At 32.4% G+C, this 19,851-nt stretch overlaps 1 protein-coding gene across 48 annotated transcripts in view; it reads right to left on the bottom strand.

Moving 5' to 3' along the window:
* The window catches only part of LOC105442945, a 42,035-nt gene extending 22,657 nt beyond the window's left edge, over positions 1 to 19,378 (bottom strand). For 16 of the 48 annotated variants that reach the window (XM_030992933.1, XM_030992910.1, XM_030992942.1 and 13 more), the window contains exons 1-21: positions 19,190 to 19,378; positions 18,261 to 18,566; positions 17,059 to 17,100; positions 15,555 to 15,596; positions 14,638 to 14,679; positions 13,694 to 13,735; positions 12,874 to 12,915; positions 12,079 to 12,120; positions 11,127 to 11,168; positions 10,182 to 10,223; positions 9,370 to 9,411; positions 8,574 to 8,615; positions 7,777 to 7,818; positions 6,828 to 6,869; positions 6,033 to 6,074; positions 5,087 to 5,128; positions 4,291 to 4,332; positions 3,346 to 3,387; positions 2,550 to 2,591; positions 1,603 to 1,644; positions 807 to 848 (exon numbers count right to left, since the gene is read on the bottom strand). In XM_030992933.1, the coding sequence (XP_030848793.1) occupies positions 807 to 848; positions 1,603 to 1,644; positions 2,550 to 2,591; positions 3,346 to 3,387; positions 4,291 to 4,332; positions 5,087 to 5,128; positions 6,033 to 6,074; positions 6,828 to 6,869; positions 7,777 to 7,818; positions 8,574 to 8,615; positions 9,370 to 9,411; positions 10,182 to 10,223; positions 11,127 to 11,168; positions 12,079 to 12,120; positions 12,874 to 12,915; positions 13,694 to 13,735; positions 14,638 to 14,679; positions 15,555 to 15,596; positions 17,059 to 17,100; positions 18,261 to 18,566; positions 19,190 to 19,274 (1,189 nt within the window). In that variant the 5' untranslated portion in view covers positions 19,275 to 19,378. The remainder of the gene's footprint in view (positions 1 to 806; positions 849 to 1,602; positions 1,645 to 2,549; positions 2,592 to 3,345; positions 3,388 to 4,290; positions 4,333 to 5,086; positions 5,129 to 6,032; positions 6,075 to 6,827; positions 6,870 to 7,776; positions 7,819 to 8,573; positions 8,616 to 9,369; positions 9,412 to 10,181; positions 10,224 to 11,126; positions 11,169 to 12,078; positions 12,121 to 12,873; positions 12,916 to 13,693; positions 13,736 to 14,637; positions 14,680 to 15,554; positions 15,597 to 17,058; positions 17,101 to 18,260; positions 18,567 to 19,189) is intronic. The other 32 variants (XM_030992906.1, XM_030992931.1, XM_030992930.1 and 29 more) reach the window with 16 other exon arrangements.
* Positions 19,379 to 19,851: the final 473 nt, after the last annotated feature.

Here is a 19,851-nt window from a genome sequence, read left to right on the forward strand (position 1 = left end):
AGCATGATAATCACTGGGGAAAGACGCTCAATGAATATGATCGAATAATACTACTACTAATAATAAATTACTATTGGTTAAAAATGAGAAAGAGCCAGCTTATTCTTTATGTTATTTATTGATTTGATAATTTCTTATGTATTCCATTTTTTTAAAACTTATTTATTTTATTTATTTTGTTGTTTTATTTCATTTCTTACTACAACTCAACTAATTTGACCCCCCCCCCCAATCCCCACCCCCGAAACAAACGAAAAACATTCAAACTTTAAACAAGACCCAATAAGTAATGTTTGATCTATTTTTAGGAAAAAGAATTTCCATATGTTTTGTAAACAAATCACAAAAATGAGCGATTTTCGGGCTGACATGCAAAAACGTAAGGTCACGTGACCTTGTAATGTAGGTCCGATTTTCATTTTTTTTTTAAAGTTGCGCAAGACTCGAAAGAAAAAAGTCAGCAAACGGCGGGGCGCCATCCATATGCGTTCTCGAACAATCAAACAAAAATAGTGGAGGGGGGGGGGGGGGCTGGGGGGCATAAAGGCTCCCCGGCCTTAATAGGGTTAAGTTGGCATTTTAAGATGAAATATCCAAAATATGCAAAGGAAGTTGATAACCACTTGACAAAATACACACGCAATATAATATATATACCTACTTTTCCCTAAAACTAACATCTACCATTTTTAGTGTAGTCTTGTGGTAATGCCAAATTTTGTACATGACAATGTACACAAATCACGTGCATGTGTCATCTTTGTTAATAATATAACCAGTGCAATTTCATGGCATAATTAACTTACCGCTGAACGATGAATAATCAGACCAATATTCACTGGGGTAGTCTAAAAAGAGAAAAACAGTAAAGATATATAATACATATTTACCTTATTAAGCCCATTATGTTTCTTTGATAAGATAATGACATAAACATTAAACAAGAAAAGCATGATAATCACTAGGGAAAGACGCTCAATGAATATGATCGAATAATACTACTACTAATAACAGATTACTAATGGTTAAAAGTTAGGAAGAGCCAGCTTATTCCTCATGTTATCCATTATTTTGACAATTTCTAATGTATTTCATTGGTTTTTAACTTATTTATTTCATTTATTTTGTTCTTTTATTTCATTTCTTACTACAAATCAACTATTTTGACCCCCAAATAACCATCTAAACTTTAAACAAGACCGAATAAGTAATGTTTGATCTATTTTTAGGAAAAATGAATTTCCATATGTTTTGTAAACAAATCACAAAAATGAACGATTTTCGGGCTGACAGGCAAAGACATAAGGTCACGTGACCTTGTACTGTAGGTCCGATTTTCATATTTAAAAAAAAAAGTTTTTTCTTTGCATATCAGCCCGAAAATCGCTCCAAAATATGCAAAGGAAGTTTGATAACCACTTGACAAAATCCACATGCAATATAATATATAAACCAACTTTTCCCTAAGACTAACATCTACCATTTGTAGTGTAGTCTTGTAGTAATTCCAAACTTTGTACATGACAATGTACACAAATCACGTGCATGTGTCATCTTTGTTAATGATATAACCAGTGCCATCTCATGGCATAATTAACTTACCGCTGAACGATGAATATTCAGACCAATATTCACTGGGGTAGTCTAAGAAGAGTAAAACAGTAAAGATATATAATACATGTTTACCTTATTAAGCCCATTATGTTTCTTTGATAAGATAATGACGTAAAAATTAAACAAGAGAAGCATGATAATCACTGGGGAAAGACGCTCAATGAATATGATCGAATAATACTACTACTAATAATAAATTACTATTGGTTAAAAATGAGAAAGAGCCAGCTTATTCTTTATGTTATTTATTGATTTGATAATTTCTTATGTATTCCATTTTTTGAAAACTTATTTATTTTATTTATTTTGTTGTTTTATTTCATTTCTTACTACAACTCAACTAATTTGACCCCCCCCCCCCCAATCCCCACCCCCGAAACAAACGAAAAACATTCAAACTTTAAACAAGACCCAATAAGTAATGTTTGATCTATTTTTAGGAAAAAAGAATTTCCATATGTTTTGTAAACAAATCACAAAAATGAGCGATTTTCGGGCTGACATGCAAAAACGTAAGGTCACGTGACCTTGTAATGTAGGTCCGATTTTCATTTTTTTTTTAAAGTTGCGCAAGACTCGAAAGAAAAAAGTCAGCAAACGGCGGGGCGCCATCCATATGCGTTCTCGAACAATCAAACAAAAATAGTAGAGGGGGGGGGGCTGGGGGGCATAAAGGCTCCCCGGCCTTAATAGGGTTAAGTTGGCATTTTAAGATGAAATATCCAAAATATGCAAAGGAAGTTGATAACCACTTGACAAAATACACACGCAATATAATATATATACCTACTTTTCCCTAAAACTAACATCTACCATTTTTAGTGTAGTCTTGTGGTAATGCCAAATTTTGTACATGACAATGTACACAAATCACGTGCATGTGTCATCTTTGTTAATAATATAACCAGTGCAATTTCATGGCATAATTAACTTACCGCTGAACGATGAATAATCAGACCAATATTCACTGGGGTAGTCTAAAAAGAGAAAAACAGTAAAGATATATAATACATATTTACCTTATTAAGCCCATTATGTTTCTTTGATAAGATAATGACATAAACATTAAACAAGAAAAGCATGATAATCACTAGGGAAAGACGCTCAATGAATATGATCGAATAATACTACTACTAATAACAGATTACTAATGGTTAAAAATTAGGAAGAGCCAGCTTATTCCTCATGTTATCCATTATTTTGACAATTTCTAATGTATTTCATTGGTTTTTAACTCATTTATTTCATTTATTTTGTTCTTTTATTTCATTTCTTACTACAAATCAACTATTTTGACCCCCAAATAACCATCTAAACTTTAAACAAGACCGAATAAGTAATGTTTGATCTATTTTTAGGAAAAATGAATTTCCATATGTTTTGTAAACAAATCACAAAAATGAACGATTTTCGGGCTGACAGGCAAAGACATAAGGTCACGTGACCTTGTACTGTAGGTCCGATTTTCATATTTAAAAAAAAAAGTTTTTTCTTTGCATATCAGCCCGAAAATCGCTCCAAAATATGCAAAGGAAGTTTGATAACCACTTGACAAAATCCACATGCAATATAATATATAAACCAACTTTTCCCTAAGACTAACATCTACCATTTGTAGTGTAGTCTTGTAGTAATTCCAAACTTTGTACATGACAATGTACACAAATCACGTGCATGTGTCATCTTTGTTAATGATATAACCAGTGCCATCTCATGGCATAATTAACTTACCGCTGAACGATGAATATTCAGACCAATATTCACTGGGGTAGTCTAAGAAGAGTAAAACAGTAAAGATATATAATACATGTTTACCTTATTAAGCCCATTATGTTTCTTTGATAAGATAATGACGTAAAAATTAAACAAGAGAAGCATGATAATCACTGGGGAAAGACGCTCAATGAATATGATCGAATAATACTACTACTAATAATAAATTACTATTGGTTAAAAATGAGAAAGAGCCAGCTTATTCTTTATGTTATTTATTGATTTGATAATTTCTTATGTATTCCATTTTTTTAAAACTTATTTATTTTATTTATTTTGTTGTTTTATTTCATTTCTTACTACAACTCAACTAATTTGACCCCCCCCCCCCAATCCCCACCCCCGAAACAAACGAAAAACATTCAAACTTTAAACAAGACCCAATAAGTAATGTTTGATCTATTTTTAGGAAAAAAGAATTTCCATATGTTTTGTAAACAAATCACAAAAATGAGCGATTTTCGGGCTGACATGCAAAAACGTAAGGTCACGTGACCTTGTAATGTAGGTCCGATTTTCATTTTTTTTTTAAAGTTGCGCAAGACTCGAAAGAAAAAAGTCAGCAAACGGCGGGGCGCCATCCATATGCGTTCTCGAACAATCAAACAAAAATAGTGGAGGGGGGGGGCTGGGGGGCATAAAGGCTCCCCGGCCTTAATAGGGTTAAGTTGGCATTTTAAGATGAAATATCCAAAATATGCAAAGGAAGTTGATAACCACTTGACAAAATACACACGCAATATAATATATATACCTACTTTTCCCTAAAACTAACATCTACCATTTTTAGTGTAGTCTTGTGGTAATGCCAAATTTTGTACATGACAATGTACACAAATCACGTGCATGTGTCATCTTTGTTAATAATATAACCAGTGCAATTTCATGGCATAATTAACTTACCGCTGAACGATGAATAATCAGACCAATATTCACTGGGGTAGTCTAAAAAGAGAAAAACAGTAAAGATATATAATACATATTTACCTTATTAAGCCCATTATGTTTCTTTGATAAGATAATGACATAAACATTAAACAAGAAAAGCATGATAATCACTAGGGAAAGACGCTCAATGAATATGATCGAATAATACTACTACTAATAACAGATTACTAATGGTTAAAAATTAGGAAGAGCCAGCTTATTCCTCATGTTATCCATTATTTTGACAATTTCTAATGTATTTCATTGGTTTTTAACTTATTTATTTCATTTATTTTGTTCTTTTATTTCATTTCTTACTACAAATCAACTATTTTGACCCCCAAATAACCATCTAAACTTAAAACAAGACCGAATAAGTAATGTTTGATCTATTTTTAGGAAAAATGAATTTCCATATGTTTTGTAAACAAATCACAAAAATGAACGATTTTCGGGCTGACAGGCAAAGACATAAGGTCACGTGACCTTGTACTGTAGGTCCGATTTTCATATTTAAAAAAAAAAGTTTTTTCTTTGCATATCAGCCCGAAAATCGCTCCAAAATATGCAAAGGAAGTTTGATAACCACTTGACAAAATCCACATGCAATATAATATATAAACCAACTTTTCCCTAAGACTAACATCTACCATTTGTAGTGTAGTCTTGTAGTAATTCCAAACTTTGTACATGACAATGTACACAAATCACGTGCATGTGTCATCTTTGTTAATGATATAACCAGTGCCATCTCATGGCATAATTAACTTACCGCTGAACGATGAATATTCAGACCAATATTCACTGGGGTAGTCTAAGAAGAGTAAAACAGTAAAGATATATAATACATGTTTACCTTATTAAGCCCATTATGTTTCTTTGATAAGATAATGACGTAAAAATTAAACAAGAGAAGCATGATAATCACTGGGGAAAGACGCTCAATGAATATGATCGAATAATACTACTACTAATAATAAATTACTATTGGTTAAAAATGAGAAAGAGCCAGCTTATTCTTTATGTTATTTATTGATTTGATAATTTCTTATGTATTCCATTTTTTGAAAACTTATTTATTTTATTTATTTTGTTGTTTTATTTCATTTCTTACTACAACTCAACTAATTTGACCCCCCCCCCCAATCCCCACCCCCGAAACAAACGAAAAACATTCAAACTTTAAACAAGACCCAATAAGTAATGTTTGATCTATTTTTAGGAAAAAAGAATTTCCATATGTTTTGTAAACAAATCACAAAAATGAGCGATTTTCGGGCTGACATGCAAAAACGTAAGGTCACGTGACCTTGTAATGTAGGTCCGATTTTCATTTTTTTTTTAAAGTTGCGCAAGACTCGAAAGAAAAAAGTCAGCAAACGGCGGGGCGCCATCCATATGCGTTCTCGAACAATCAAACAAAAATAGTGGAGGGGGGGGGGGCTGGGGGGCATAAAGGCTCCCCGGCCTTAATAGGGTTAAGTTGGCATTTTAAGATGAAATATCCAAAATATGCAAAGGAAGTTGATAACCACTTGACAAAATACACACGCAATATAATATATATACCTACTTTTCCCTAAAACTAACATCTACCATTTTTAGTGTAGTCTTGTGGTAATGCCAAATTTTGTACATGACAATGTACACAAATCACGTGCATGTGTCATCTTTGTTAATAATATAACCAGTGCAATTTCATGGCATAATTAACTTACCGCTGAACGATGAATAATCAGACCAATATTCACTGGGGTAGTCTAAAAAGAGAAAAACAGTAAAGATATATAATACATATTTACCTTATTAAGCCCATTATGTTTCTTTGATAAGATAATGACATAAACATTAAACAAGAAAAGCATGATAATCACTAGGGAAAGACGCTCAATGAATATGATCGAATAATACTACTACTAATAACAGATTACTAATGGTTAAAAATTAGGAAGAGCCAGCTTATTCCTTATGTTATCCATTGTTTTGACAATTTCTAATGTATTTCATTGGTTTTTAACTTATTTATTTCATTTATTTTGTTCTTTTATTTCATTTCTTACTACAAATCAACTATTTTGACCCCCAAATAACCATCTAAACTTTAAACAAGACCGAATAAGTAATGTTTGATCTATTTTTAGGAAAAATGAATTTCCATATGTTTTGTAAACAAATCACAAAAATGAACGATTTTCGGGCTGACAGGCAAAGACATAAGGTCACGTGACCTTGTACTGTAGGTCCGATTTTCATATTTAAAAAAAAAGTTTTTTCTTTGCATATCAGCCCGAAAATCGCTCCAAAATATGCAAAGGAAGTTTGATAACCACTTGACAAAGTCCACATGCAATATAATATATAAACCAACTTTTCCCTAAGACTAACATCTACCATTTGTAGTGTAGTCTTGTAGTAATTCCAAACTTTGTACATGACAATGTACACAAATCACGTGCATGTGTCATCTTTGTTAATGATATAACCAGTGCCATCTCATGGCATAATTAACTTACCGCTGAACGATGAATATTCAGACCAATATTCACTGGGGTAGTCTAAGAAGAGTAAAACAGTAAAGATATATAATACATGTTTACCTTATTAAGCCCATTATGTTTCTTTGATAAGATAATGACGTAAAAATTAAACAAGAGAAGCATGATAATCACTGGGGAAAGACGCTCAATGAATATGATCGAATAATACTACTACTAATAATAAATTACTATTGGTTAAAAATGAGAAAGAGCCAGCTTATTCTTTATGTTATTTATTGATTTGATAATTTCTTATGTATTCCATTTTTTTAAAACTTATTTATTTTATTTATTTTGTTGTTTTATTTCATTTCTTACTACAACTCAACTAATTTGACCCCCCCCCCCCCAATCCCCACCCCCGAAACAAACGAAAAACATTCAAACTTTAAACAAGACCCAATAAGTAATGTTTGATCTATTTTTAGGAAAAAAGAATTTCCATATGTTTTGTAAACAAATCACAAAAATGAGCGATTTTCGGGCTGACATGCAAAAACGTAAGGTCACGTGACCTTGTAATGTAGGTCCGATTTTCATTTTTTTTTTAAAGTTGCGCAAGACTCGAAAGAAAAAAGTCAGCAAACGGCGGGGCGCCATCCATATGCGTTCTCGAACAATCAAACAAAAATAGTGGAGGGGGGGGGGGGCTGGGGGGCATAAAGGCTCCCCGGCCTTAATAGGGTTAAGTTGGCATTTTAAGATGAAATATCCAAAATATGCAAAGGAAGTTGATAACCACTTGACAAAATACACACGCAATATAATATATATACCTACTTTTCCCTAAAACTAACATCTACCATTTTTAGTGTAGTCTTGTGGTAATGCCAAATTTTGTACATGACAATGTACACAAATCACGTGCATGTGTCATCTTTGTTAATAATATAACCAGTGCAATTTCATGGCATAATTAACTTACCGCTGAACGATGAATAATCAGACCAATATTCACTGGGGTAGTCTAAAAAGAGAAAAACAGTAAAGATATATAATACATATTTACCTTATTAAGCCCATTATGTTTCTTTGATAAGATAATGACATAAACATTAAACAAGAAAAGCATGATAATCACTAGGGAAAGACGCTCAATGAATATGATCGAATAATACTACTACTAATAACAGATTACTAATGGTTAAAAATTAGGAAGAGCCAGCTTATTCCTCATGTTATCCATTATTTTGACAATTTCTAATGTATTTCATTGGTTTTTAACTTATTTATTTCATTTATTTTGTTCTTTTATTTCATTTCTTACTACAAATCAACTATTTTGACCCCCAAATAACCATCTAAACTTAAAACAAGACCGAATAAGTAATGTTTGATCTATTTTTAGGAAAAATGAATTTCCATATGTTTTGTAAACAAATCACAAAAATGAACGATTTTCGGGCTGACAGGCAAAGACATAAGGTCACGTGACCTTGTACTGTAGGTCCGATTTTCACTTTTTTTTCTTTAAAGTTTTGTCTTTGCATATCAGCCCGAAAATCGCTCCAAAATATGCAAAGGAAGTTTGATAACCACTTGACAAAATCCACATGCAATATAATATATAAACCAACTTTTCCCTAAGACTAACATATACCATTTGTAGTGTAGTCTTGTAGTAATTCCAAACTTTGTACATGACAATGTACACAAATCACGTGCATGTGTCATCTTTGTTAATGATATAACCAGTGCCATCTCATGGCATAATTAACTTACCGCTGAACGATGAATATTCAGACCAATATTCACTGGGGTAGTCTAAGAAGAGTAAAACAGTAAAGATATATAATACATGTTTACCTTATTAAGCCCATTATGTTTCTTTGATAAGATAATGACGTAAAATTAAACAAGAGAAGCATGATAATCACTGGGGAAAGACGCTCGATGAATATGATCGAATAATACTACTACTAATAATAGAATACTAGTGGTTAAAAATTAGGAATAGCCAGCTTATTCCTTATGTTATCTATTGTTTTAATAATTTCTAATTTATTTCATTGTTTTTTAACTCATTTATTTTATTTATTTTGTTGTTTTATTTCATTTCTTAATACAATTCAACTATTTTGACCCCCAAATAACCATCTAAACTTTAAACAAGACCCAATAAATAATGTTTCATCTATTTGTAGGAAAAATTAATTTCCATATGTTTTGTTAAAAAATCACAAAAATTAGCGATTTTCGGGCTGATATGCAAAGACATAAGGTCACGTGACTTTTACTGTAGGTCCGATTTTCATTTTTTTTTTCTTCAAAGTTTTGTCTTTGCATATCAGCCCGAAAATCGCTCCAAAATATGCAAAGGAAGTTTGATAACCACTTGACAAAATCTACATGCAATATAATATATAAACCAACTTTTCCCTAAGACTAACATCTACCATTTGTAGTGTAGTCTTGTAGTAATTCCATACTTTGTACATGACAATGTACACAAATCAAGTGCATGCGTCATCTTTGTTAATAATATAACCAGTGCAATCTCATGGCATAATTAACTTACAGCTGAACGATGAATATTCAGACCAATATTCACTGGGGTAGTCTAAGAAGAGAAAAACAGTAAAGATATATAATACATATTTACCTTATTAAGCCCATTATGTTTCTTTGATAAGATAATGACATAAACATTAAACAAATGAAGCATGATAATCACTGGGGAAAGACGCTCAATGAATATGATCGAATAATACTACTACTAATAATAGATTACTATTGGTTAAAAATGAGAAAGAGCCAGCTTATTCCTTATGTTATCTATTGTTTTGATAATTTTTAATTTATTTCATTGTTTTTTAACTTATTTATTTTGTTATTTTATTTCATTTCTTACTACAATTCAACTATTTTGACCCCCCATCCCCATCCCCAACCCCCGAAAAAACAAAAAACATTCAAACTTTAAACAAGACCGAATAAGTAATGTTGGATCTATTTTAAGGAAAATGAATTTCCATATGTTTTGTAAACAAATCACAAAAATGAGCGATTTTCGGGCTGAAATGCAAAGACATAAGGTCACGTGACCTTGTACTGTAGGTCCGATTTTCATTTCTTTTTTTTAAGTTTTGTCTTTGCATATCAGCCCGAAAATCGCTCCAAAATATTCAAAGGAAGTTTGATAACCACTTGACAAAGTCCACATGCAATATAATATATAAACCAACTTTTCCCTAAGACTAAAATCTACCATTTGTAGTGTAGTCTTGTGGTTATGCCAAACTTTGTACATGACAATGTACACAAATGACGTGCATGTGTCATCTTTGTTTATAATATAACCAGTGCAATCTCATGGCATAATTAACTTACCGCTGAACGATGAATAATCAGACCAATATTCACTGGGGTAGTCTAAGAAGAGAAAAACAGTAAAGATATATTATATATATTTACCTTATTAATCCCATTATGTTGCTTTGATAAGATAATGACGTAAAAATTAAACAAGAGAAGCATGATAATCACTGGGAAAGACGCTCAATGAATATGATCGAATAATACTACTACTAATAATAAATTACTATTGGTTAAAAATGAGAAAGAGCCAGCTTATTCTTTATGTTATTTATTGATTTGATAATTTCTTATGTATTCCATTTTTTTTTAACTTATTTATTTTATTTATTTTGTTGTTTTATTTCATTTCTTACTACAACTCAACTAATTTGACCCCCCCCCCCAATCCCCACCCCCGAAACAAACAAAAAACATTCAAACTTTAAACAAGACCCAATAAGTAATGTTTGATCTATTTTTAGGAAAAAAGAATTTCCATATGTTTTGTAAACAAATCACAAAAATGAGCGATTTTCGGGCTGACATGCAAAAACGTAAGGTCACGTGACCTTGTAATGTAGGTCCGATTTTCATTTTTTTTTTTAAAGTTGCGCAAGACTCGAAAGAAAAAAGTCAGCAAACGGCGGGGCGCCATCCATATGCGTTCTCGAACAATCAAACAAAAATAGTGGAGGGGGGGGGGCTGGGGGGCATAAAGGCTCCCCGGCCTTAATAGGGTTAAGTTGGCATTTTAAGATGAAATATCCAAAATATGCAAAGGAAGTTGATAACCACTTGACAAAATACACACGCAATATAATATATATACCTACTTTTCCCTAAAACTAACATCTACCATTTTTAGTGTAGTCTTGTGGTAATGCCAAATTTTGTACATGACAATGTACACAAATCACGTGCATGTGTCATCTTTTTTAATAATATAACCAGTGCAATTTCATGGCATAATTAACTTACCGCTGAACGATGAATAATCAGACCAATATTCACTGGGGTAGTCTAAAAAGAGAAAAACAGTAAAGATATATAATACATATTTACCTTATTAAGCCCATTATGTTGCTTTGATAAGATAATGACGTAAAAACTAAACAAGAGAAGCATGATAATCACTGGGGAAAGACGCTCAATGAATATGATCGAATAATACTACTACTAATAATAGATTACTATTGGTTAAAAATGAGAAAGAGCCAGCTTATTCCTTATGTTATTTATTGATTTGATAATTTATTATGTATTTCATTGTTTTTTAACTTATTTATTTTATTTATTTTGTTGTTTTATTTCATTTCTTACTACAATTCAACTAATTTGACCCCCCCCCCCCCATCCCCCACCCCCGAAACAAACAAAAAACATTCAAACTTTAAACAAGACCCAATAAGTAATGTTTGATCTATTTTTAGGAAAAATGAATTTCCATATGTTTCGTAAACAAATCACAAAAATGAGCAATTTTCGGGCTGACAAGCAAAAACATAAGGTCACGTCACCTTGTCTTGTAGGTCCGATTTTCATTTTTTTTTTTAAAGTTGCGCAAGACTCGAAAGAAAAAAGTCAGCAAACGGCGGGGCGCCATCCTTATGCGTTCCCGAACAATCAAAACAAAGTCATGGAGGGGGGGGGGGGGGGTAAGGCAAAATGGCTCCCCGGCCTTAATAGCGTTAAGTTGGCATTTTAAGATGAAATATCAAAAATATGCAAAGGAAGTTGATAACCACTTGACAAAATCCACACGCAATATAATATATATATACCTATTTTTCCCTAAGACTAACAACTACCATTTGTAGTGTAGTCTTGTGGTAATGCCAAACTTTGTACATGCCAATGTACACAAATCAAGTGCATGTGTCATCTTTGTTAATAATATAACCAGTGCAATCTCATGGCATAATAAACTTACAGCTGAAAGATGAATATTCAGACCAATATTCACTGGGGTAGTCTAAGAAGAGAAAAACAGTAAAGATATATAATACATATTTACCTTATTAAGCCCATTATGTTTCTTTGATAAGATAATGACATAAACATTAAACAAGAAAAGCATGATAATCACTAGGGAAAGAAGCTCAATGAATATGATCGAATAATACTACTACTAATAATAGATTACTATTAGTTAAAAATTAGGAAGAGCCAGCTTATTCCTTATGTTATCCATTGTTCTGATAATTTCTAATTTATTTCATTGTTTTTTAACTTATTTATTATATTTATTTTGTTGTTTTATTTTATTTCTTACTACAATTCAACTATTTTGACCCCCAAATAACCATCTAAACTTTAAACAAGACCCAATAAGTAATGTTTCATCTATTTTTAGGAAAAATGAATTTCCATATGTTTTGTTAAAAAATCACGAAAAATGAGCGATTTTCGGGCTGATATGCAAAGACAAAAGGTCACGTGACCTTGTACTGTGGGTCCGATTTTCGTTTTTTGTTTAAAGTTTTTTCTTTGCATATCAGCCCAAAAATCGCTCCAAAATATGCTAAAGAAGTTTAATAACCACTTGACAAAATCCACATGCAATATAATATATAAACCAACTTTTCCCTAAGACTAACATCTACCATTTGTAGTGTAGTCTTGTGGTAATGCCAAACTTTGTACATGACAATGTACACAAATGACGTGCATGTTTCATCTTTGTTTATAATATAACCAGTGCAATCTCATGGCATAATTAACTTACCGCTGAACGATGAATAATCAGACCAATATTCACTGGGATAGTCTAAGAAGAGAAAAACAGTAAAGATATATAATACATATTTACCTTATTAAGCCCATTATGTTGCTTTGATAAGATAATGACGTAAAAACTAAACAAGAGAAGCATGATAATCACTGGGGAAAGACGCTCAATGAATATGATCGAATAATACTACTACTAATAATAGATTACTATTGGTTAAAAATGAGAAAGAGCCAGCTTATTCCTTATGTTATTTATTGATTTGATAATTTCTTATGTATTTCATTGTTTTTTAACTCATTTATTTTATTTATTTTGTTGTTTTATTTCATTTCTTACTACACTTCAACTAATTTGACCCCCCCCCCCTTCCCCCACCCCCGAAACAAACAAAAAACATTCAAACTTTAAACAAGACCCAATAAGTAATGTTTGATCTATTTTTAGGAAAAATGAATTTCCATATGTTTTGTTAAAAAATCACAAAAATGAGCGATTTTCGGGCTGAAATGCAAAGACATAAGGTCACGTGACCTTGTACTGTAAGTCCGATTTTCATTTTTTGTTTAAAGTTTTGTCTTTGCATATCAGCCCGAAAATCGCTCAAAATATGCAAAAGAAGTTTAATAACCACTTGACAAAATCAACATGCAATATAATATATATACCAACTTTTCCCTAAGACTAACATCTACCATTTGTAGTGTAGTCTTGTAGTAATGCCAAACTTTGTACATGACAATGTACACAAATGACGTGCATGTGTCATCTTTGTTTAAAATATAACAAGTGCAATCTCATGGCATAATTAACTTACCGCTGAACGATGAATAATCAGACCAATATTCACTGGGGTAGTCTAAGAAGAGAAAAACAGTAAAGATATATTATATATATTTACCTTATTAATCCCATTATGTTGCTTTGATAAGATAATGACGTAAAAATTAAACAAGAGAATCATGATAATCACTGGGGAAAGACGCTCAATGAATATGATCGAATAATACTACTACTAATAATAGATTACTATTGGTTAAAAATGATAAAGAGCCAGCTTATTCCTTATATTATTTATTGATTTGATAATTTCTTATGTATTTCATTGTTTTTTAACTTATTTATTTAATTTATTTTGTTGTTTTATTTCATTTCTTACTACAATTCAACTAATTTGACCCCCCCCCCCATCCCCCACCCCCGAAACAATCAAAAAACATTCAAACTTTAAACAAGACCCAATAAGTAATGTTTGATCTATTTTTAGGAAAAATGAATTTCCATATGTTTTGTAAATAAATCACAAAAATGAGCGATTTTCGGGCTGACATGCAAAAACATAAGGTCACGTGACCTTGTAATGTAGGTCCGATTTTCATTTTTTTTTTAAAGTTGCGCAAGACTCGAAAGAAAAAAGTCAGCAAACGGCGGGGCGCCATCCTTATGCGTTCCCGAACAACAAAACAAAGTCATGGAGGGGGGGGGGGGGTAGGGCATAATGGCTCCCCGGCCTTAATAGGGTTAAGTTGGCATTTTAAGATGAAATATCCAAAATATGCAAAGGAAGTTGATAACCACTTGACAAAATACACACGCAATACAATATATATACCTACTTTTCCCTAAAGCTAACATCTACCATTTTTAGTGTAGTCTTGTGGTAATGCCAAACTTTGTACATGACAATGTACACAAATCACGTGTATGTGTCATCTTCGTTAATAATATAACCAGTGCAATCTCATGGCATAATTAACTTACCGCTGAACGATGAATAATCAGACCAATATTCACTGGGATAGTCTAAGAAGAGAAAAACAGTAAAGATATAAAATAAAATATTTACCTTATTAAGCCCATTATGTTGCTTTGATAAGATAATGACGTAAAAATTAAACAAGAGAAGCATGATAATCACTGGGGAAAGACGCTCAATGAATATGATCGAATAATACTACTACTAATAATAGATTACTATTGGTTAAAAATGAGAAAGAGCCAGCTTATTCCTTATGTTATTAATTGATTTGATAATTTCTTATGTATTTCATTGTTTTTTAACTTATTTATTTCATTTATTTTGTTGTTTTATTTCATTTCTTATTACAATTCAACTATTTTGACCCCCCAAATAACCACCTTAACTTTTAACAAGACCCAATAAGTAATGTTTGATCTATTTTTACCAAAAAAATGACATTTCCGTATGTTTTGTACACCAATCACAAAAATGAGCGATTTTCGGGCTGATATGCAAAGACAAAAGGTCACTTGACCTTGTAACTGTAGGTCTGATTTTCATTATTTTTTTTTAAAGTTGCGCAAGACTCGAAAGAAAAATGTCTGGGAGCGGCGGGGCGCCATCCTTATGCGTTCCCGAACAATACAAATCATCGTGGGGGGGGGGGGGCATAATGGCTCCCCGGCCTTATTAGGGTTAAGTTGGCATTTTAAGATGATATATCCAAAATATGCAAAGAAAGTTTGATAACCACTTGACAAAATCCACATGCAATATAATATATATACCAACTTTTCCCTAAGACTAACATCTACCATTTGTAGTGTAGTCTTGTAGTAATGCCAAACTTTGTACATGACAATGTACACAAATCACGTGCATGTGTCATCTTTGTTAATAATATAACCAGTGCAATCTCATGGCATAATAAACTTACAGCTGAAAGATGAATATTCAGACCAATATTCACTGGGGTAGTCTAAGAAGATAAAAACAGTAAAGATATATAATACATATTTACCTATATACAAATTAAAAATTAAAAAATTAATAATTAAAATTAAAAAAATTAATATTATTATTATTATTATCCCTTTATTAAGCCCATTATGTTGCTTTGATAAGATAATGACGCAAAAATTTAACAAGAGAAGCATGATAATCACTTGGGAAAGACGCTCAATGAATATGATCGAATAATACTACTACTAATAATAGATTACTATTGGTTAAAAATAAGGAAGAGCCAGCTTATTCCTTATATTATCTCTTATTTTAATAATTTCTTATGTATTTCATTGTTTTTTAACTTTGTTATTTTGTTTATTTTGTTGTTTTATTTTATTTCTTACTACAATTCAACTATTTTGACCACCCCCCCCCCCAAAAAAAAAAACACCTAAACTTTAAACAAGACCCCAAAAGTAATGTTTGATCTATTTTTAGGAAAATGACATTTCCATATGTTTTGTACACAAATCACAAAAATGAGCGATATTTTGGCTGACATGCAAAGACAAAAAGTAACGTGACCTTGTAACTGTAAGTCCGATTTTCATTTTTTGTTTAAAGTCGCGCAAGAAAAAAAGTTAGCCAGCGGCGGGGCGCCATCTATATGCGTTCTCGAACAATCAAAATAAATCGTGGGGGGGGGGGGCATAATGGCTCCCCGGCCTTATTAGGGTTAAGTTGGCATTTTAAGATGATATATCCAAAATATGCAAAGGAAGAAAGTGGCATGGAACTTTGCCAAAGTTGACCACCTGTTACAATACCACAAACAATAGCAACATATAAGTTGCTATGTCAGACATGTCAGACTAAACTAATATTCTAGAATAGACAATGGTATGTAAATTCACCCAGCTTAGCACACGTTCATAACAGAATTGCATACTTCCATACATATGTACAATACATCATCATTGCCTTTGTGCTTTGTCTTCCTGGTGATGCTACAGCATGTCTGACATAGTAACTTGTATGTAGCTATTGTATTACGTATTGTAACAGGTGCTCGACTTCGGCAATGATACATACCACTTTCTCAAGTTAGCTCATTGATGACTGACAGATGATGTCACAAGGGGAATGAGATCTGGAGGTTTTGGGGTGGAGCTTAGTTTGAAAAACAAATATTTAAAAATATATTCAAAAATCTATGAAACCAATTCAGAAGTTTACATATCAAAATATGAGATGTATGCAGGACTGCACACCAACAGAAATACAATTGTATTTCGATGTCATGGACCCTTTAGAAGACCCTGTTAACGTTTGAACGTCCGGTTTGCTAAACGTTATGAACACATTACGTGTTTTCAGGGAAGGTGGTTTAGTGAATTTATGTGCTTTTCTTCCAAATTTCAATGAGAGTCTCGTGCAAATATCATCTATGTGGATGATATAACCAGTGCACTCTCATGGCATAATCAACTTACCGTTGAATGATGAATATTCATACGAATAGTCACTGGAGTATTCTAGAAGAGAAAAACAGTGGAGATACGTAAAACATATCTACCTTAGTAAGCCCATTATGTTGCTATTCGAAGAGGATGACGCGAAAATTAAACAAGAGAAGCATGATAATCATGTCGAAAAGACGCTTAATGAATATGATCGAATAAAGAAAAAAATTATAGATTAGTATCGGTAATATATATTTTGCCGTGTATATATAACGCATAAATATATACGTAAGTACACACAAACAAGCATCTGTTTGCGTATATTGTGTGTTTATATACTTTTATGTTTTTAGGGAAGGTGGTTAAATTCAGTTTTTATATTTTCTTTCCAAATATCGATGATGATATGATGAATAATCATATTAATATTCACTGTTGTAATCTGTTAGAGAAAAATGGGAGAGATTTGTTTGTTAATATATATTGTATTCAGTTTATTAAGTTGGCATACTAAGATGATGAATAACAAATATACAAGAGAAGTTTGATAATCACTTGACCACGCTGTTACTTGTATATCATCATCAGTTTCTGAGTGACCCCCAGAATACAGTTGGATAACAAAGCATGAAGCTTTTCTTCTTCTGAATCAATATTGGTTTCATTATATACACCTTCGCACAAATACAAAAAAGACAACATTACAAATACTCACAAATAAATATATATCTATATATATTCCAAATTTCCACTAAGACTTTTATTTAACCATTTCAAAAGTGGTCTTGTAGATAATGCCAAACTAAATAAACGAGAGAAAAGACGTTAGTTTGTGTAGAAGAGAAAAGCAAGGAAGTTTGATAATCACTTTACCAGGTTTTTTAGTTGTAGACGTTAGATATTATATTGTCGATACATATTTACCTACCAAACAAAACACCTGTCAGATAAGAATTCATACACTTATTCTTTAATTGCCGTGTCATTGTATACACACATCCACATTCACGCACCCTCTCACATACTTTTAAATATATATATGGAGTATGCGTGTGTATGCGTGTGTTTACACTCCTTTTCAAAAAATGTTGTTATTTAAATTACATCTAGCATTACTTGAAAGATATGGAGATTTTTTAATGTAGTTGGTCATTAGGCAGAGACAGAACATAAGGTCTATAAGGTTCTATCATGAAACGAAATGCAATCTACCGATGTTTATCTTGACATACCTTCTTCGCATGTAACCCCAGCATCTTCATGGTGTCCGCAGTTATGACTTCCAAGACCCCTACTTATACAGTCTGCGATGTTATCCTCAGATCCTGTACAATACAAGTCATCAAGCAAAATTTGACCACTTCCTTGGCCGAAGGTTGCGTATGAGTGGGCCACTCCTCCTTGCAGTCCCAACATACGACAGAACACCTGGGCGTCGTTATCATCGAAGGAGTCGTCACAAACAGTTCCCCATACTCCGTTACTTAGAACCTCTACACGACCTTCTAAATGGTTTCCACCATTCACTAGTCGAACTTCTGTAATGGGAGGTGCATATGTTTGAAGGAGGCTCAAATTCAGATTTATTTCATCTTTTTTCATGAAAAAAATGTCAATTCAAGCTAATCTTCAATTCTAAAGAAGAACAAAATATCCTTATCATTAGAGAGTAATTATTTTATTTTATTTTTATTTTCCAAATGGGCTTTGCATTGGTTTTCCTTGATTCCATGAACGCAGTCAGCTAATTTTTATTTCGTTTTTTTAATTTATTTATAGATATTCTAAGAAATACATTGTTCGCTATATATATATATATATGAAAATATATATTATTTGCCAATTGTTTGGAGATGACCTCTTCTTTTCTTAAATGTTCTTGAGTTTGAGCTATGAACCGCTTCACGTCTTCCGAATGGCCTCCACCAGTACCGTAATATTAAATCAAAAGATACATTGATTCAAGAAAGAGACATTAAAGTGATATTATGAAGATTACAAAAAAGGGAAAAGAAAAAACTCAACGGGTTCTGCTCGGGCAATATCATTTGCATGTATGTCTTTAAAATATTGAGATAATTATAAAGGCCTCGGTTTTGGGTCTGCGTGGAGTCGGTTTGGTGGTATGATTGATTGAGGTATGAATATGTGAAGGACTTACCGAGTTGTGCATCGGAGATCTGGAACAGAGCCACACCTAAAGTCACGAGGACGGAGGTCCAGAAGACTGGTTGTGCAGTCCACATGTTGTTGTCAGTTTCAGCTAACAAGACACAATGCCTTGATCACACGTTCCTCGCCTCCACTTATATAATAATTTAGCCGCACCATGCTCATGTACAACTAAGTTTACTTTCAAGCAATCAAATATTATTTCGTTTGCATGCACTTTCCCGCAAATATTTACCAAATATTCATAGTTTTCCTTGTCTCGTTTCTTTTAAACCAACACGCCATTCAAGCTAAAAGTTTGAGCAACCGTTTCGTTAAAAGAATCAAGGAAATTAAAGATGTAGTTACTTATTCGCTATTCGTGAACGATAAACTTCGCTAAAGGATTGATTTTCCCTCACCATCTGTCCGCTTTTTCTTTGCTTGACATTTTGCCGCAAATATTTTCCAAGCATTAGTAGTTTTCTTCGTCTCGTTTCTTTTAAATAAACACGCCATTCAAGCTAGAATCCTTGGAAAGTGTTTTTCTGTAACAATCAAGTAAGTAACGATGTAGTCACTTATTTGCTATTTTCTAAAGATAAACTTCGCAAAAGGATTGATTTTCTCTCACCACCTGTCTGCTTTTCGTTTGCATGACATTTTACCGCA

Source organism: Strongylocentrotus purpuratus, unplaced genomic scaffold, assembly GCF_000002235.5.
Source record: "Strongylocentrotus purpuratus isolate Spur 01 unplaced genomic scaffold, Spur_5.0 spur5_scaffold_20, whole genome shotgun sequence".
Lineage (NCBI taxonomy): Eukaryota > Metazoa > Echinodermata > Echinoidea > Camarodonta > Strongylocentrotidae > Strongylocentrotus > Strongylocentrotus purpuratus.